This window comes from Solanum lycopersicum, chromosome 9 (genome assembly GCF_036512215.1).
Source record: "Solanum lycopersicum chromosome 9, SLM_r2.1".
Classification (NCBI taxonomy): domain Eukaryota; kingdom Viridiplantae; phylum Streptophyta; class Magnoliopsida; order Solanales; family Solanaceae; genus Solanum; species Solanum lycopersicum.
In genome coordinates, this window is record NC_090808.1 from 66,038,178 (window position 1) to 66,059,057 (window position 20,880).

Sequence of the window (20,880 nt, forward strand, 5' to 3'; positions counted from 1 at the left end):
ATATTTTATTTAATGATACTAATATGATAAGAATGTTTATTATCATGATTCTATATAAATGCATTAAAGGTTTTAGTGATTCCGAATATAATGACATTAACTCAATTATCGCTAAAAATATTTTTACAACAATAAGAATTATTATCTCTAAATATCTCTATTAAGTTGTTGCTAGTGTGTGTTTGCTGGATTTTAATAATCAGTAGTTTCCCTCAAAGTTATATACAACAACAATAGAATATATAGTAGTAGTTAGTTTTCCTTTGGTAATCTAAAGTGTAATTTATGACAAGCAACTGCATTGCTTGAACCAGACAATGTCTATATCATCTAATTTTAAATGTGCATAAATAAACATTAAAATTTATATAAAATTAAAAAATAGACATATGCGTATTACGTAACATTTGTGCTTTTTACTTTGAGCCATTGATTGTTGGACCTGCATGAGTTATTGGGCATTGATCTATTGGCAAGTAGACGTCCATGACTAAGGTTGAAAATTTACATATAATGTGTGTATAAAAATTGTCGTAAATCTTAGTTATGTGTGTGAAATTGTTTTGCCAAAATAATAATAATTTTGTTATTCGAATTTCAACACTTGGTCGATTCCAAATGAACTCAAATTTGAAACATAGTTTGTCATCAATTGTCAAAACAATAATAAATATAAACAAAATCATTTAATACCCTTTAATTTTTCTTTTCATTTATGCTTGCTCTCACTAAAACACATGTTAAAATTGGCTAAAATTTCAGTCATCATATGCATCTTAAATTCTTTTTCAAAAAAATAATAGTTTTATTCTTGAAAGACATTCACATTATAGGCTTCTACCAACCCTCGTTTTTAAAGGTAATAAATACAATTGATCAAAGGAATTAAATGGTCCAAAAAAAAGAGCCTAAAATTCCAAAGAAAATGATGATGAGTTTAGCACTAAACATTCTAAACATGGCCATCTTTAGATTGGATTAAAGCTTTAACACCAAGAAATCTTTGAAAATTAGACCTTAATGGAACCATTATTCCTTATCCAATAAAGAAGTTATTGATGAGATTAATTAGCAAAGCAACAAGCTTTATTTGGCTCCCACCCTTTAAACAAGTCCATCACAATTAGTTTGTTTAGGCCAAAAAGAATGACCCAATTAATCAATCATTTTATTCATGAATTTCATACTTTTAATCAACTACTAAGTTATTTATTTGTAAATATAAAATGGTGGCCCTTCCATGTGTTGTAAGAAAGGAGAGGGACATATTATTATTCAGAGTAAATGAATTCAGAATGAGTGCGATTTTATTATAGGTAAATTTTTTTTTTTGGGGGCATATTTAGACATATTTTGAGTCAAAAAGCAATATGTTCAGTTGAACTTAGATAATCTATATTTAGAAATTTATTTGCTATTCTCTTTGTTTTAATTTTGTTTATTCAATTTTGATTTAATTCTGAGTTCAAAAGGAAATAAAGAAAACTTTTGGACGTCTTAAACAAAAGATTTGTCGAACGTACCAAAATATCATTTAATCTTATGATCTTAAATGTGTTATGTAGAAAGTCAGAAATAAAGAATAGTCAAGAAAAGACAGACTATTAAAAAGTATGACAAACAAATTAAAATTGAGAAAAAACATATATCATTACATTTATATGCTACTTTGTTTATGTTTAATGATCATGCCAGCACTAAAAATTAGTAACACAAGGAATGTGATGTTTTAATGTAATATTAGCTAAGCTAAAATTAAGCTAGTGTCCCATAAAACGCAAGCATCAAGCCGCATAATGCAATTTTGTACTTGGTTTGGCATAGATACAAATATTAAATTGCCAATTTTTTTTAAAAAAAATGAATACAAAACTTTACTTAGAAAAAGAAAAAGAAAAAGAAAACAGGCTAAAAAAATTAGTATATGAAGCATCTTGTGTCCCCATAAGAGAACACTCTTTACTTAAAATAAACTTTTAAGTCAAAAATTGCTTTTTTTGTGTTTATTTTTTAGTTTTTGTGGCTCATCTTTGTTAAAGGCTTATTGTTGAAGCAAATATTAATGGAGGAGTCCACACTAATCAACTATTAACACACTGGCATGTTTAAAAAGGTCTAAGGCTGTCCTCTAATATTAGCTATTAGCATGTGAATATCACTGTTGTCATCATCATCATGGTATTAATGATTTTTGGACCCCTAATTTTTTTTAATTTTAATCATAGTATAATCTTTGACACTTGTCTTTAGAGTATGATTAAAACACTGTTTTATTGCAGGAGTTGGATTGTTAGTTAGATTATGGTAAATGAGATGGGCAACACAAATTCATCAGTAGATCATCAAGGTAAAACAGAACAGCTTTATAGTTCATTAGTGCTTCTTTTTTCGTTTCGAATTTCAAGATTCTGTTTGTTTGATGTGTCTGATGATTAGTTGATGTTCAAGATTGTGTCTTTTTCGTTCCGAATTTCAAGATTATGTATGTTTGATGTGCTTGATGATTAGTTGAAGTTCAAGATTGTTTCTTTTTTTTGGTTTAGAATATCAAGATTCTGTTTGTTTGATGTGTTTACTGATTTATGTTGAGCAGAGAATGCTGCAGTTGATGTTCAACAAAAAGGCGAAGATACTGGCAATGTAGATGGTGTTAAAGAGGAAAACAACATAGTTCCTGAAGGTGAAACTAAATATAATCATGAGAAAGATGCAGCTTTGCCTACTTTTGACACTTCAACAGATAAAGAACCTCAACTTAAGAACTATGAAGATGAAAAAACAGGTCTGTTTTTTTCGATGCTGTTTTCTTGATTATGGAATTAGCTTTTCTTCATTAGTACTATCTGTTTTTGTGGTAGTCTGCTTTTGAATCAAATTTCTTATGCAGATGAAGATAAGGGAGAGACACAATTTAAGCAGCCTTTTCAATGTTCTGAAGTTCAAACAGATGCTAATGGCATATTGAGTGAAGTCACTAATATTGAAACACATACTTCTCAATATGGGCAAAAAGTTGATCAACTTCTTGAGGAAAATGATGAAGTTCATGACCAAATATGTAACGAGAAAGGTCAGAATCTTTTTGTCATCGTAGACCTAATTATACCGGTCACTATATTCCTGCTTGTATAATAGCAAGCAGACGTTAAGTTTATGATTGTAACTTATGTTTCGATAACTGAATAGTCATGTAGACATCAATAGATAAGTAAGCAAGAATTTGAGTTTCTCTCTAATTGGTAAAAACTTATATCAGGTGAGGCAGAAGGAAGTTTATCAAATGATGAAGTCTTGAAGTTTGATCCAGTTGAATCCTCAAGTGTTGCTACTGATACGGTAGAAGAACACTTCGATTCATCACCAAGTGAGGAACAAGAAACTCCAGAGGAGGGAAGATCAGGACAGAATGAGGATAAAACTCAGTTGATCAGCTCTGAAATTTCACTTGCTGACAAGACTGTTGTTGCTGATGCCAATGATCAAAACGTTATCACTAAACAAGAGGAATGCTTGGTGGGAGAACTGGATGCCACGGGAGATATGTCAAATGAGGAGAAACATGAGAATACGAGTGCTGAAAATCAGGTTGATTTGGATGAAACTCCTAAAGTGGAGTCCAGTCCTAGTGATACTACAGGCTCATTGTTGGCAGATAGTCCACAGATTATTCCATCGAGTTCGCTTGCATCAGTTGTTGAGCCACAAGACAAATCCATGATTCATACTCCAGAGGCTGAATTGACATCAAGTGAATCAGAAAACGCGGTAAAGAAATGTGATCCGAAGGAAACTGAGTCATTTATGCAGGAAGTGCATGAAATGCAGAATGACAATTCAGCTCCTTCAGTTGAATCACACCCCATAGAAGCTACAGAGGAAACAGGAACCAACAATAACACTGATAGTGTACTGGATTATTCAATTGAGGAGGATAAAGCGAGGCTCGAGATAAATGTTCAACCTGATATTCTTTATCATGATCACGCACCACCAGAAGAACAACATGTGAATTTTGAAGAAACATTTGAAATGGTGCCTGAAATTGGAGTACTCCCAACCAAATTCATTGTAACAACTACAGAAGAAAATGGTTTTCTTGAACAAGAAAAGGTTGAAGTTGAGAAGCCTAGTAGACAGGAAACAAGGGAGGAGTGCATATTGCATTTGGGGCCATCAAAATCGGAAAATGGTATCGATATAGCATATGCAGATGGAAGAGTGCAGGGTTTTGAGTCTGTTGAAGATCAGAAAGAACACAACGCAGACTTGACAGAGCACGATAACTGCGAATTTGTTGTCACTGAGGACTCTGGTGTTTTTGAACTCAATATATCAAAAAAAGAGACAGAAAATGCACAGAATGTTCAGCCAAGTCTTGAAGCATTAGCATTTTCCAATGGAAAATGTTCTTTTGATCAAAAGGTGCCAAATTTTCACAATGAAACTCCTTCCAAAGCACCAGAGAGTATTGGAAGTTTAAGTCTCCAAACGATCCCACAGAAATCAAGCAACGGAAATGAGCTTCGAAAGTCTCCAAGCTTCGATTTTGGTGTTCACAGAAGATCTTCAGAATCAGATCAAACTCCACTTCTCTGTCCTGAAAAGACTCCTCCGAGAAGCTTATCAGTTGGCTCCAACGCAAAGTTTTCAAACTCAATCACGAGAACTGGATACAACCGAACCTCATTAGACTACGAGGCAGTGACAGTCGAAGAAAAGACTATTCGAGTAGAAAGAAGTGATTCAGACATTTCCAGTACTCCTCTTTTAGGCTTGTCAAACAAAGGAGAAAACGGCGATCTGAAGGTTACATCTGAAACACAACAGAACCATGTTGTTGTTACAAAAAGAGAGGACTTTCAGGCATCAGAAGAAAAGGAAACTTGTCTAACTTCACCAAAAGGGAGCGGAAAACGCAAGCCTAGACCATCTTTCTTCACCACTTGCATATGTTGCACAGCAGCTACACATTATTGAACAGACTCAACAAGATATTTGTGTTATGCTTTCGATTATTTATTTTTTTTCGATTGACTGATTTTTTCACCATATTAAAGATGTTTTCATATGGCATTTTTCATCACTATGGAGTGTTATGACCATGTATAGTCTGTAAGATACTGAAAAAAGTGTGTGAGAGTGAGCTAGCCCGCGAATTTCTGAGTGATGACTATAAGTTATACTTCCTGTTTTGTTTTCTCCTCTTTTGGTTTGTTATAATATTTTGCATATCAGAAGACATTATTCTATAGTCCATTTTCTTTTCATGTATCAACTAAACACCGAGTTCTTATGCGCGTGTATCTCATATCAATCAATGGTGTCTGATAGTTTTTCTCTGTTACATGACAAAGGAATTTTTGAGCCGTAAAATCACAATGCATATTGGAGATCAAAGACTTGTGTGTATACAAAAATGTCTATGATTATGGTGTGTTTTTTCGTAGCAGTCCAAGGGGTTGGTTTACTTTTGAGCATGCTTCGTTTGTTTTGCTCCTCTTCTTCGAACACAAATATGCAAGATACTAACTACAACAGCAACGTAAAATTTCAAACATGATCACATTATTATAATTTTTTTTTTCATTGACGTTATTTAACTATGTTTTCTAACATAAAAATCACAACCTTTGCTCCTTTACCAACATAAGTATCACATATACCACAAAAAATTTTACCTGACCAAATCCAAATCCAAATCTAAAATTGATGGTTAGTAGTCTTTTACTTTTATTTTTATTTTTAAATGAATAAATTCACATTCTATTAAAAAGATTCATCTAAATATTCCTACACACTATTGGCCAATCCAAAATCTGATCCCTAGTCTACCTAATTAAGAAACGTGATTTCTTTACTATCTTACATGTTAGGAAGGCCTAGTAATATGTTGAATAAATAAACAGTAGACTCTCTTTTTTTTTCTCGTAGTAGACACTCCAATTTTAACAAATTGAGTGACTATTAAAGCACATATCACTTTCTATGTCATGTTCACACGAAATGTTCAATAGGTACATAAATATTTATATATACTGGAGTATCATATAGAAAAATGATACTTTTAGTGGTAGAACCAAAATTTGAATGTCAAAATATGTTCAGTACACAAATCATTTTCTATCACATTGAGCTATTTTTTTTGTTATGATACCATCGATCGACATGTTTTACATAGGAATTATATGTGTATTATTATTACTTGCATGGACTTCGATCCGTGTTCGTAATAATAAGAAACTTCCACCAGGACCAATTCCTCTACCTTTAGTCGGAAATCTTCACAACATATTCGGTGCTCCGCCCCATAAGTCGATGGAACGGCTTGCTAACAAATACGGCCCAATACTAAGTCTCAAATTGGGCCGATTACCTACAGTCGTTATATCCTCATCAGCCGTGGCTAAAGAAGCCGTCAAAAAACACGATTCCGCCTTTTCAAGTAAAACACCCAAAGATGCAGTCGAAGCTCATAACCACCATAAATTCTCCGTCGTATGGCTACCGGTCGACAGCAGTCGCCGGAAAAATCTCCGGACGATATTGAATTCGTGTATCGTCAATGCAAACAAGCTCGACGCGAACCAGGATCTCCGGTCGACGAAAATCTCAGAGCTTATTGCTTACTGTCATCGGTGTAGCCAAACCGGTGATGCCGTGGATTTTGGTATAGCTGCTTCTGATATCGCGATTAATGTTTTATCGAATACGATTTTTTCCGCGGATTTAGTGGATTTGTGTGCGGAATCGGAGAAGAAATTCAAGGATGTGATTCGGAGTATTACATTCCAGATCGGAAAGTTTAACATGGTGGATTACTTCCCTGTGCTGAAATGGATCGATCCTCAAGGGATTAATCGAAGCACTTGCGCTGATTTTGCTAAAATGTTTCGAATTTTTCGAGATTTTATTGATGAAAGATTGGAGCAAAGGAAGAAGAACCAGAAAACTAAAGACGTTTTGGATATTTTGCTAAATATGAGTGAAGAAAAAGATGGCAATGGCGAAGGCAATAATATTGCTACGGATAGAAATCAAATCGAACACCTTTGTCTGGTAATTAATTCATGCATGCATCGTCTAGACTATTTTAGTTTTAGTGTATTGCTAATTAAATGCTTTGAAAAAATAAGTGAATTGTGGAGATAATATAAGGAGAAACAATTCACCAAAATAATATGTTTTTCTAAAATTTTACAAAACTAGTATAAACGTATTTCACAGTAACGTTTTAGGATATATTTTATTTTTTAAAAGTTAATGGCGTCAGATTGTTATACGTTACTCACAGTAACGCTTTAGGAGTAAAACGTTACTTACAATAACGTATATCAACCTAATGCTGTTAGTTTTTTATAAAATAAAATATACCCTAAAACATTACCGTGAAATACGTTTATACTAGTTTTGTAAAATTTTAGAAAAATGTATTACTTTGGTAAATTATTTTATATAATGACTTAGTTTGGTTAAAAATTCATAATATAAGTCACTCTTCTCTAAAAATAGTTGGACTTCAATATATATCATTTTATAAACTTTATGCATATAATATCATATTTTGCTCATTATATCCTTATTTATTAGTTAATTAATCTTAAAAATAAATTTACTTTGACTAACCTAGAAAATCTATAACTAATTAAATAAGGCAGAGTAAAATTACCTTATTTCTAAATGCAAGTGCAAATAGAAAAAGTGACTTATAATATAAAAAAATAACTTAATAATTCACTTATTATGAAATAGAGAGAGTATCTTTTACATCATATGTCTCAATACTCTCTTTTTTTGAGGAAGGAACATTATATCCTAAAAAGGTTACCATCAAAGTATAAATCAATGTATATACTCTGATGGGATCAAGAATGAAGAAGTAGTGGTTCATTGAATTAAAACAAGGGGTAGTCAGGTAACTAGTTTGAATTGTAGATCCAATCAAGATAAATATATTGGATTGGATTTACTTTGGCTAAATACTTTACTTAATGGATCAAATTTGTATAGTTTTCCCCATTTTTTAAGTCTCGAAAGCACGGGGTGGGCCTTCCCTTCTTACGTCATCCACCACCCTACTCTATCCATATATCTAATTAGAGTTGGGTCCCAAAAATAAGTCACATTTTGACAACTATTTAACAAACTTATCTCCATTTTATCGATTTATAATATTCTATTGTGAAAAAAGTCGACTAAAACTAAGTATTAAAGTGATTTTCACAAGAGTCATTTGATAAATTTAATGAAATAAACTTGATATACGTATTTATATAGCCAAGTCGATACAAGTATCGACACTAAGGAAAAAAAGAAGCAATAATAAGCAAAATGTCTCCTTTTATTTTAGATGTTTTTTCACTCATTCCATTTAGATATCTTATCTTGAATATATGAAGTTAGATCAGATCACTTAGCAGTTAGAGTTTCAAAAGTTTTCTTTTCTTTCTTCGATTAAAATCTCATGTTCTATGTGTCTAAGTCCAACTACATCATATTTTCCGTTTTCGAGTGACTAGATCTACCCATATGCTGCAGGATCTTTTCATTGCGGGAACTGATTCGAGTTCCGCTACATTAGAATGGGCAATGCTAGAGCTGATGAAAAATCCACACGCAATGAAAAAGGCTAAAGCGGAACTCGCACAAGTTATTGGCAAGAAAGAGGCAATAAAGGAAGCCGATCTTGTTCGGCTTCCTTATTTGCATTGCATTTTGAAAGAGACATTGCGGATCCACCCGCCTGTTCCTCTTTTGTCTCGTAAGGCGGAGCAAGAATTTGAACTTTGTGGCTACTTTGTACCAAAGGGTTCACAAGTGATGGTAAATATATGGTCAATAGGTCGTGACCCTACTATTTGGGAGGATCCTTTGGTATTTAAACCTGAAAGATTTTGGGGTTCTAATGTTATGGATATTCGTGGTCAAGATGATTTTAAGCTTATTCCTTTTGGTGTTGGTCGAAGAATGTGTCCTGCAATATCTTTGGCTATGAGGACGGTTCCCATAATGTTGGGTTCGTTGTTGAATTCATTTGATTGGGTTGTTGAAGGCAACGATGATTTGGATGCGGAGGAGAAAAGTGGTCTTATTGTAGGCAAATTACGTCCTCTACGACTTGTCCCGATTTCACTATAGGACTATATATATGAGATCAAATTGGACATGAAGCACTATTTCAATTGGCATGGACGTAGCAAAAACTTAATAAAGTGGAGTCTATGAATCCATAGCTTTTCCGTAGACCATGTATTTATATTAAAAAATTAAATATATATATATATATATATTAACTTGTGAACCTAAATAAATATAAGTGTATATAACTTATGAACCTACTGTTAAAACTGTTGACTGATGTTTAGTGGTAAAGAAGGGGCCATGAGAATGTTTTATAGTTTTTCGTATATCATCCTTTGTTAATATGTTATTTTTCCTACTCCACCTTCATCGCTATTAGAGTTGTCAATATGGGCTAGCCCACCCCATCCGAGCTAATCTATACAGGCTTTGACATTTTACGGGTCAGGCCGGGCTTGCCTATTTTTTGTGTGGGCCAGAAAATGATCGGTCCAGCCCACAAGTACGTGGGCTACAGGCTTACCGGGCCAGCCCACTTTTTAAAAAGATATTTTTTTTATAATTATTAAATTAAATTATAAATTATAATTTAAAATTATTATCATAAATATCGACAAATTTAACATTATGTTAGGCCTCATTTGTTTGCACTTAATGGGGTTTGAATCTTAATTATTCAGATTTGCCTCATTAAGTTTTTTTTTTTAAGAACTGGATCTTAATTATTCAGATTCAATTCATTAAGTTCGTTTGTTTTATTTTCTTATAAACCTTTTAATGGGTCTGGATATATCTGAATGAATCAGATCTGTAACACACCCTTAACACTATTCACACTAAAAAATAAGACTCCTATCTTAATTCAACTAAATCACGACAACTCATAAAAATTGTTTTCTTATTTAATTAATATTAATTACATGTTTGTCATTATAATTTCCTTTATTCATATTAACTTAATATACATCTTTTACTTTCTAAATTAATCAATATATTTGAATTGATAAGCACTCTCATGATATAATATTTAGCACGATTTTAAAAAATAAGAAAGTATTAGTTATTTGATCGATAACAATAAAAAAATTCTATAATAAAATAAAATATTTTTCTAAACTATATATTTACTACTCTATATAAACTATTTTAAATTGCATTATATTAGATTCTCAAAGTATTTGAGTGCAAAAAATAGTCATATTAATGATGTAACTTGATGTTGAGTTCTTAAAACATAAATCATATTACCTTGTTACGGTAAAAATGTTCAAAATATTATTTTATATGGAAAAAAAACTATTTTACCAACAATGATTTTATAATATTTTATTGATATAACGTTAATTTCATATGTGCATTCAGATATTGAAAACAGACTATCCCAATAATATAGTGTTCAGATTCAGAGACAATATTTTAATATTCAGATGTTTATTCAGATTTACACATCTAGATCTTAATGCACATCTTAATATTTAAATGTGTATTCAAATTAAAACATCCTAATCTTAATGGAAACAAATGAAACCTTGTCACTACTTGTTAATCAAATTCACAAATATAATAATCTTTATAATATTTAGAGAAAATGCACAAGTACCCCCTAGACTATGACTGAAATTCTAAAGACACACCTTACTAAGCTCGTATTACCCCCTGAACTTATTTTTTTTTTAATTTTGTGTACCTCTTTGGCTTAAATGGCATCCAAATATCTCTGACGCGCCTCAATTGCGTGGAGTCACATAGAGTGCCACATAATACAAAAGAGGTATAAAATTACAAAAAAAAAAAAAGTTCAGGGGTAATAGGACCTTAGTTTAGTTAAGGTGTATCTCTGGAATTTTGATCTTAGTCTAGGGTACTTGTGCATTTTCCTTAATATTTATTAAGTTTTTTTTTTCAACTAAAAGTATAAGTATCTAAATAGAAATATAACCTAATTGTTTTAATTTTGCACTCTCTTTATTTTTAAATTTTAATATTATATTATATTTTTAAATTAATTTTTATTGACCCCACGGGCCGGCCCTACCAAAATTTCACAAGCCCCCAAATGAGCAGGTTTATTCAGGCCGGGCTAAAAAACCCTTTTCTTAAATGGACTCCAAAAATCTTAGCCCAGCCCTATTAAATCTCGAGTTAGGCCAGACCGGCCCAACGAGCCTAGCCCATATTGACGGCTATAATCACTATTATTAGTTATGACATAAAATAACCAATTTTTTCAACATAAAACTACTTCCACTTTTGCCATAAAATGTACGGTATACTTTAGATATAAAATTAAAAACTTATACCATGTGTATATTAAAATTAATAATAATGCATATATAATAATAAATTGACTCTGTCACAAAATATAAACACATGCGTATGAGAAGTAATATTAAAGTTAATAACATATACAGTGAAAGAAAGATTTGGTATTTCTTTTATGGTATTTTTGTTTTTTGATTTAAAAAATTCTTTTAAAAAATAAATTTAAAAAAGTTACCATCATTTTTTGTCTTTCATAAATCATGGGGTTTATGTATAGGTTATTCTAATTTGTATCGTTGCAACTTTTCCCTGCCATGGCTAACTTATTGCCTGAATGTTTCATTCATAAAATACTTTCTTACCTTAGTTTTACAGAAGCAACTCGATTGAGTATTCTCTCGAAAACATGGTTGCAAGCATGTTCTACTCTTCCCAACTTGAATTTCACAATTGAGTATCACAACAATATAAAAATGAAAATAGTGGATAATATTATGGAGAGATATCGGGATGGAAAAATCCCTATTGAAAAGTTTGAATTATCAGACTTAAGTTATTTGCGTTTAGTTCTCCCTATGTTTGATAAATAGCTTGACATTGCACTTTAGAGTTCAGAACAGTGTAAAACATATTGTCTTTGGTGTTCCTAACTATACCTCGTACCCCTTGCCTATTTTCAAAATCTTTGCATCAAAATCTTTTAAGAGAATTGGTTCTTAGGATAGTAATTTGAAGAATGTTTCATTATCTAGTAGTGTGATGAAGTGCAATTCATTGAGAAAGCTTACTCTATCTGATGTAGTTTTAGATAAAAACATGCTTCAGACTCTACTTAATAGTTGTCCGTTTATTGTCAGTTTCATGTATGATAATTGTTACGGGTTGAAAAAAGATTGAGCTAATGAATAATAATCTTCAAAAGATCAAGTCGGTTTTAATTTGGAAAGCTGGAAACCAGCTCGTTAAAATTCAAGCACCAACACTTGAACACTTGTCGTATGTTACTGAACCGGAAATGTCTCCTAAGTTGGATATTGTTGATGCTCCAAATTTGGTGTCACTTGTGTATAAGGGAAATCTAGTGCCTAACATTTTCGTGGATGCTAAATTGCAATGGAGTTGTCATCCTAGGACACTTCTCCTTGAGTCAAATGTTACAATGATTGCATATGTCATGGATCGTTTAATGTACATGAAGAGTTTGAATCAATTAAAAGAAGTAGAACTCTATAGTTTTGATTGGGGAGAAGTGAAATGGCATTTTGTGGAACTCGGAAGGGGAAAGGAGGCAATAAGGTACTATACCGAGAGGAATAGGTTTCGTTTTTTATTAGATTGGTGATACACTATCACTGTGTTGAAAAGAAAAAATTATATGGTATAGAGTTGTTGTTTTAGACTTCTGCTTTATGTGGTCTGTGCATCTGTTCTTATTTGGTGGGAGTATCGTCTATTGAACCACTAAGCACCTTTGTTTTTTTAGACAAATGTAATGACGCGTTAAATAGATGTATATGGACCTGGTTCCCCTGCTTTTAGAGATAAATAGATGTTGCAGTACTTCGTTATGAGACGTTTACTGTATGAACTTCACAATAACGATTCATATGTTCCTGTCGCTGCTTGACAAAGGCAAAATCGAGTATAAGTTGTCTCTCTGACCATTTACTAGGGCACGTATTGCCTCAATAATCACTGAGGCAATACCTGCTTTTGTTATAGATCCTCTTGTTTGTAAAAAAGGGACTAGTTGTTCGGTATGAAACCTTTGAACAATTTTACTGTATTGATGCTTATGCATCTGCTATTGATAACATGAAACTCTAGCTCCTTTTTACAATACTTCTATCAGTCTATACGATTTGTTGATTCAATTCCTATTGCTAACATGAAATTCGACAGATAAAGATAGTTGCAGGTATCAGTGGGACTTTGCTTTGTTAAAACTACTGCAAATTTGATACTCCTTCCATTCTTATTTTTTTTGTATGATCAAATATTTGTATCTGTATTAAGCAAATGATATTGGTTTCACTACGATTCCAGGTCGATAAACTATACTAAAAGAAACTTTGTATGGACCTTTATATTTTGGCGATTCTGTTGCACAGATGATTCTATCCCATATATTAGGATAGAAGGAATCACGAAGAAGTCCTTATCGACAAGTTTAAAATTATGTGAAGTCTCAGATTCTGAAGTTTTCTGTCTGATTTATAAGCTGTAGTAGATCGTATTTATTGTGATCCTCTGATTTTTCTATTCTGATGTCAGTAAGTTAAGTCTACTGTTTAAATTTATGACCTACAGGCCATGCAGAGACAATTATACCGTTGCTATAAGTTGAGGAAATATACTGTTTCACATAAACTAACAATTCATATTGCCTACGGTTCAAAGAAAATCCAAATATCAATCTAATATTAAAAAAGAAAATCAAATTTTACGACTAAGAAAGAACCTCTGAATAGAAGAGAGAAAAGGTGTAAGGCTCTCTGCATTTATTTGACAAGAAATATGTAAACATTTCACTTGTCGATTGTAGATTGAGTTTCCTGAGACGAAAACTTCATGGAAAAGCATCCACAAATGTCGAGCATTCCACAGTCGACCTTAAAAAAATTACGATAAAATGGAATACTTTCGTCCCTATTTCTCTCCATGCTATTATCTTCTGTTGCTTCGTCTTCCTTCGGGAATTCAAAGTCGTGAAGATCCAACCAGGCAAGTCGCCATGCTTTGGAGATACTTCTCTTCCAAGTTGCTTCTCTATAAGTAAGATAACAGAGTATTTTGCGAATGACGCATACAGGCAACATGTCAGCCGATCCCATGGCTTAGAAGTTGCAGGGGAAGAGGTACTGGAAAAGTAAATTAAAACCTAATTATTCTTGGTAACAATTCATATGTAGTGTTACACAAGTAAATTTATCCACCTTTTTAGAACAGTTCTAACAAACTTAAAAAGGAATAATATCTCACGTGAATATCTCATATGCTTACTCAACCAGCTACTCTATTCTCAAAAACAAACTTAAAAGGAATAATATCTCACGTGAATATCTCATATGCTTACTCAACCACTACTCTATTCTCAAATTGTCACTCAAGTTTGGTTTAATTGAAAAGTCATTATGAATTATTTTTCTTGAAAAACCATCCAACTATGAGTTATTATCTCATAAAGTCACTCAAGTTTAATTTTTAACTCAAAGTTGAATGGCTTTTTGAGAAAAAACTTATAATTGAGTGATATTTGTATTAAAATTTAAAGTTGAGTAACTTTTTTTGAAAAAATAACTCATAGTTGAGTGATTATCTAATATATAATCTCCAAACTTAAAATTAAATACTCTCTCGTTTTATTTTATGTGACACTTTTCGGATTTTGAGATTCAAACAAGTCTAATTTTGACGGTTAATTTTTCATACAAATATATAAATTTCATTTCAAAAAAATCGAAAATTACATTCGCAAATTCCCAATCAAACTTAAACCGTTTGACTCTAAAAAAATAAAAAGTATAAAAATTGTTTGACTCTTGAAAAATAAAAAATATTAAAAGTGTCATATAGATTATCAATTCGCACTTTTAGATCAATGATAACAAACTTAAAAAATAACTTTAACTTATCCACCCTCTTAGAACAATTATAACAAACTTAAATAACAACTTACTAATATAATAATAAAAATATATTATTTTAAAAATCCATATATGCTATATTTCAAGTTTGAATCTTTTTTATTAGGAAAAATACATAAGTATCCTAGACTATGACCAAAATTTTAATTAAGGTTCTAACCCCTGAATTTATATTTTTGTAATTTTGTGTATCTTTTGGCTTACGTGGCACACTCCGTGATTCCACACATTTGTGGCACGGAAGATATTTGGATGTCACGTAAGCCAAAAAGATGCATAAAATTACAAAAAAATATGTTCAGGGGTAATAGGACCTTAGTTTAATTAAGGTGTGTCTCTGAGATTTCCATCATAGTCTAGAGGTACTTGGTGCATTTTCCCTTTTTATTATTAACACTTACTTTAATTTTTTTTATCGGGAAACTTTTTGTCTTTGATAAATGACATAATACATATATTGGACCCTAAACTTGACTTCAAAGTTTAACTTTGACCTCAAGCTTTCATAATGCACAAACAGACACTTTAACTATCCAACTTTAAAATAAATAAGTCCGACATGGCAAAATACACGTAACACGCCATGTAGTACAAAAAATGACATGTAGGATCTGTGTGTCTATTTGTTCAATTTTATACAAGATTAAGTGTCTACTTGTGCACACCCAAAGTTGAAGGTCATAAATGTGATTTAAAGCCAAGTAAAAGGACATATTTATGTATTATGCTTTATAAATGGGAAAAGGGTCAAATATGCCTCTAAACTATTCGAAAAGGTCTAGATATACCCGCCGTTTAAAGTTTGGTTCACTGATGCCCTCGCTGTCCAATTTTTGGTCCAAATATGCCCTTATGGGCGTTAGTTGTCATGTTGGACATATCCAACTCATTTTTCATTTCTTTAATGCTAAATAGAATTGTCATGTCATTTTGGCCTTATCACATAACATTTATATGAAAATGAAAAGATATTCAGACTCATAAACACTTAGTCCGACCCATAAATCAACCCCCTTTTAAATAAATTATCCGATCAATTTTTAACAATTTTGTTTAATTTTTTGACAAATTTCGAAAATGAGTAATTGATTAATAATAAAATAGGAAAATATGAAAAAAGTATAAAATTAACGCCAAAAATACATAAATAATTACAATAACCTTAAATTCAATTTAAACATTTTTTTTATTATTTTTATTTTTTTTTGAGAAATCCCGAAATGAGTAATTGATTAATAAAAAGTATGAAAAAAATATAAAATTAACGCCAAAAATTAAAAAAATAAATACAGTAACCTTAAATTCAACAATTTCAACATTTTTTAATTTTTAATTTTTTCGATAAATCCCAAAAATGAGTTTATCAAACAAAAAAATATGAAAAAATATATAAAAATTACACAAAAAAATCACAAATAAAAAAATAGGAAAATATGAAAAAATATAAAATAAAAAAATTGTTGAAATTATTGAATTTAAGTTTACTATATTTATATGTGAATTTTGACGTATATTTTTTATTTTGTTTTCATATTTTTCCCTCTTTATTAAAAAATTACTCATTTTCGGGATTTATCGAAAAATAAAAAAAAATTAAAAAATTGTAGATTGAAATGTTACTATATATATTTGTGAAGTTTTGGCGTTAATTCATATTTTTTTCATACTTTTCATATTTTTTATTAATCAATTACTCATTTTCGAGATTTATCGAAAAATAAAAAATTTAAAAAAAATTGAAATGTTAGATTTAAGGTTACTATATTTATTTGTAAATTTTTTGCGTTAATTTTATATTTTTTCATATTTTTCCTATTTTTTATTAATCAATTACCTATTTTCGGGATTTACCGCAATAATAAAAATTAAACAAAATTGTTAAAAATGGGTCGATAGTGAATTTAAAAGGAGCTTATGAGTCGAATTAGGTGTTTATGAGTCCGAATATCTTTCCATTTTCATATAAATGTTATGTGGTAAGGTCAAAATGAAATGACAATTCCATGTGGCATGTCTAGACCTTTACAAATAGTTTAGGGGTATATTTGACCATTTTTTCCTTTATAAATACATGGCCTTTTTTTTTATATAAAATAAAGCCTATTAGAACATAAATAGAGTCCTTGTACAATTATACTTGCTAGTCAACAAGACTCCTTAACTTGTTCATTTTTATGAGAAAAAAATACATTTTCAAACCTATCTTTTATTTCATATTCTCTAATTTAAAAGTTAAAAAATCGGTAGTAGAAGTTAGACACTGAAAGCCCGCTGCGTTCACATTACTTGACAAGGTACAACGAGAATGGTTTTGTTTTTCTACGACCTAAAGGGTCACACAGAGACAACTATACCGTTGCTATAAGTTAGAGGAAATGTTCTGTTTCACATCATATATCTGTAATCTGATCTTAGGCAAGTTAAACCAATGATTACACAAAAACTATATTCATATTGCCTTCCCTTAAAAGAAATCCAAGTATCAAGCTAACATAAACAAAATCAAATTTTACGACTAAGAAAATGGAAGATGAAAAAACAGTTTTTTCTGCGAAAATGGAAGTGCATTTCGTTACTTATAAGAGAATAAGGGAATTCAAATTGCGATTGAATAAACTACTTCACCAATCTAATAGAAAGAAATATTTCTCCAACGTGCTAACGGTCCTTATTGAGAGCTCTTCTCTTTTGTGTTCTACAGGATGCCAACTCTGATTTCTCTGATCAAATTTGTAGGCTTTTAACTCTTTTAATTGACCACGCTTTTGATGAGAAAGAGCGCGTCTCAAACTCTTCATATGCATCAAACAACTAATATCATGAATAAGAGCTCGTCTCAAACTCTTCATATGCATCAAACAATCCATGAAACATATGAACATTTCACTTGTCGATTGTAAGTTGAGTTTCTTGGGACGACAACTCCAGAGCAAGGCATCCACAAAAGTCAAGCACTCCCCAGTTGGCCTTAAAAAGTTTACATCTAAAACGTCCACTTTGGGGATAGCATCTCTAAAGTACTGCATATGCAAATAATTCATGTTGATCTCCTCGTATTTGTGAAAATAAATGGTAACTTGAGACCAAGAGATCGAATCTGATAGAGATTGCCTCAGCTGACAAAACCATGCCGCGTCTACATTGAACAAGGGATAAAGAATCATTTGTGACTGCTTCAATTGTCTTGATTCTAGTGCAAATTCAAGCTCAGGAATATCATCTCCTTTATACTCCAACAAAACCAAATTCGGAGCATAAATTTCTCCGATGTTCTTGCAATTATGAATCTTTAACACCTTTAAGGATCGACACCTGCAAATGTTAAACCTTCCTAAAGAAATGTTAGCTAATACCAATTTCTCGAGGCAGTAAGGTCTGAAGATAAGGCGGTTCAGATACATATCAGATATCTTCGTACATGATATCTCTAAAGATTTCAGATTCTTATATTTATCAATACTCAATTTATTCAAACAAAAACTAGAATAATACAAGTGTTCAAGAGTTGGTGCATCGATTCTAACGGGATGGTCAATATCAATGGCAAGTGACTTGATCTTAGGAAGATTCCGGAGCTCAACGTTTTTCAGCCGACTACAGTTCCTGATGATTAAATCAACAATGAAGGGACAACTAGAGAGTATAGTCTGAAGCATGTTCTTATCTAATCGTACACGAGATAGAGAAAGCTTTCTCAAAGAATGACACGTCACAACATGACTAGTACTCGATAACGAAACATGCATCAGATCACAACCCATCAGGACTAGTTCTCCTAAATAATTTGCTTCCAAGAATTTGAAAATAGGAAAAGGGTATATTTTTGAATGTGTAACATCTCTATAAACTAGATGTCTAACACCATTTTGAAGAGCAATGCCGAGCCATTTATCAATCAGACCAGAAATACGATCAGGTTTTTTAGAGTTGTCAAATTCAAATTTGTCAATAGGAATATTTCCGTCCCTATATCTCTCCATGATATTATCCACTATTGCTATGCTTTTCCCTGAGAATTCCAAGTTGGGAAGATCCAACCAGGCTAATAGCCATGTTTTGGAGAGAATTCTCATCCGGGATGCTTCTCGATAACTAAGATAACAGAGTATTTTGCGAATGAGGCATACAGGCAACATGTCAGCAGTCCCCATGGCTTGGAAGTTGCAGGGGAAGTCACAGTGAAAAAGTAAATCAAAACCCTACATACTCTAGGAACCCTATTATACTGTTAGTACTAGTAAATTTATCCACGCTTTTAGAACTGTTATAACAAACTTAAATAATAGCTTCCGCGCTTTTAGAACAGTTGTAACAAACTTAAATAACAGCTAATTATTATAGAAAATCCAATTATGTTACATTTCAAGTTTGAATCTTTAAAAAAAAAAAAAATCTGTAATTTTATTTTTATCTTTAATTTTTTTATCGCCCTGTGATTTTTTGTCTTTTATAAATACTTCTGTTTTTTTTTTTGTCTTCTTTAGTATAGCCTACATATTTGGTCTCTTTTACGTTTTCATCTTTATATTTATTCCATACTAGCTAGCTTGTTCATTTTTATGAAAACATTTTCAAACAGAACTCAAAGGTAGGAAAGTTGGCTCTGTGCTTTATTTATTTTTCGATAAATTTTGCAATGACATTTAGCTTCCAGCTGCAAGAAGTTAGAACTGGAAGTGCGCTACGTTCACAGTACTTGATAAGATAGGTAGTTTGAGTGGGACTATTTAAATGGAAATGGAGAACGAAAACGCCCTCAAAGGAAAATGAACACAGCTGAAGAAACTAATCTGATTGCATATACGAAGAAGGAAAGTAGAGTTTTCTTGGTCTTTGTTGGGTGCTATAACTACATGTAATCGTCTTAGTACTAGTATGAACTACTAAGTTTGAGTATGGAAACGCATCCAAGGGTGTGATTAAAAACTATGTTAAGCACCATGAGGTCTCAAATTCAAATCCCAACGGAGACAAAACACAGTGATATCTAGTCTTAGCTGACAGAGTTAATTGGTTAGTTCTTCCGGTTTATTCTAGCGGTGATGGATGGGGTTCCCTGGTACCTGTTGTTTAGTGAAAAGTGACAGATATCTCAGGGAATTAGTCTACGATATCTCAAGTTGGCCCGGGCACCACGGTTAACCTTAAAAAAAGGTGGTAAATGGTTCTATACTGCTACTAAATAAGAAACGATGCAAAGATCACAGATATCACAAGTCGAAATTATATTTATATGCAGCATAACTTTCTCCTTTTTCAACAAAGTACATACTTCAGAGGTCTCAAGATGAAATTAATAGGCCTATCAGTTGCATACACGCGCAACTACTTTTAGAATTATAAGACAAAAACACAGTAAGATCTTGTTGTGCGGAATTTGATATAATACGAGAAAATATAAACGCGAAAAACAAGACAACAGATTTACGTGGTTCACCAATAAATTGGCTACGTCCACGGGAAGAGGGGGAGCAGTTTTATTATGGAGAGGCAAGAACAGAATTACAGAATAGGGTTTGCCATAGCGTCTATATATAGTGCTAAGCTACGCCCTAACAGGCTTGGGCCCAAAATACAGAATTGACAGATAATTAAGGGTCCAATTCAAGGCATTCAACAAATCTCCACCTTGACTTGAATTCTCCAAACAGATTCTTCAGACGCACTATGATAGTGCCAGGCCTCCCCCTCTTCCTCAGAATTGCCCCGCAGGGCAATTAACAGCTTCTGATGTTGAGCAAGTCCAAACAATGTTGCAACTTGCTCTGTGGAACCGGCTTTGTGAACATATCAGCAGGATTATCAGCAGTTCCTACTTTCTTCACCTTGATTCTCTTCTCACTTCTCAGAAAATGATACCTCACGTCAATATGCTTGGTTCTCTCATGATGGA

The 20,880-nt window shown here is 32.1% G+C and overlaps 3 protein-coding genes across 3 annotated transcripts; 2 read left to right on the top strand and 1 right to left on the bottom strand.

Moving 5' to 3' along the window:
* The first annotated feature begins 1,978 nt into the window (after window positions 1-1,978).
* Window positions 1,979-5,280, top strand: LOC101255536 (uncharacterized). The gene is made up of 5 exons (XM_004247631.5): window positions 1,979-2,178; window positions 2,280-2,347; window positions 2,594-2,782; window positions 2,888-3,070; window positions 3,257-5,280. Exons 2-5 carry the CDS (start codon window positions 2,302-2,304, stop codon window positions 4,975-4,977), a joined length of 2,139 nt encoding a protein of 712 aa, XP_004247679.2. The 5' UTR covers window positions 1,979-2,178; window positions 2,280-2,301; the 3' UTR covers window positions 4,978-5,280.
* Window positions 5,281-6,059: 779 nt separating this feature from the next.
* Window positions 6,060-9,404, top strand: LOC101260270 (geraniol 8-hydroxylase-like). Its single transcript, XM_004247567.5, has 2 exons — window positions 6,060-7,056; window positions 8,536-9,404. The coding sequence occupies exons 1-2, from the start codon at window positions 6,148-6,150 to the stop codon at window positions 9,133-9,135; spliced, it is 1,509 nt and encodes a 502-aa protein (XP_004247615.2). The 5' UTR covers window positions 6,060-6,147; the 3' UTR covers window positions 9,136-9,404.
* An 8,204-nt stretch (window positions 9,405-17,608) lies between these two features.
* On the bottom strand, window positions 17,609-19,138 carry LOC104649392 (F-box/FBD/LRR-repeat protein At2g26030-like). Its single transcript, XM_010328429.2, has one exon. It carries the CDS (start codon window positions 19,136-19,138, stop codon window positions 17,609-17,611), a length of 1,530 nt encoding a protein of 509 aa, XP_010326731.2.
* Between the last annotated feature and the right edge of the window lie 1,742 nt (window positions 19,139-20,880).

Bases quoted from the DNA above. Each gene is read 5' to 3' on its own strand.
- LOC101255536 (XM_004247631.5), top strand. From the start codon at position 2,302: ATGGTAAATGAGATGGGCAACACAAATTCATCAGTAGATCATCAAG. The intron at 2,348-2,593 runs GTAAAACAGAAC...TATGTTGAGCAG, and splicing joins TTCATCAGTAGATCATCAAG to AGAATGCTGCAGTTGATGTT. The intron at 2,783-2,887 runs GTCTGTTTTTTT...TTTCTTATGCAG, and splicing joins CTATGAAGATGAAAAAACAG to ATGAAGATAAGGGAGAGACA.
- LOC101260270 (XM_004247567.5), top strand. From the start codon at position 6,148: ATGATACCATCGATCGACATGTTTTACATAGGAATTATATGTGTATTA. The intron at 7,057-8,535 runs GTAATTAATTCA...CATATGCTGCAG, and splicing joins AAATCGAACACCTTTGTCTG to GATCTTTTCATTGCGGGAAC.
- LOC104649392 (XM_010328429.2), bottom strand. From the start codon at position 19,138: ATGGGGACTGCTGACATGTTGCCTGTATGCCTCATTCGCAAAATACTC.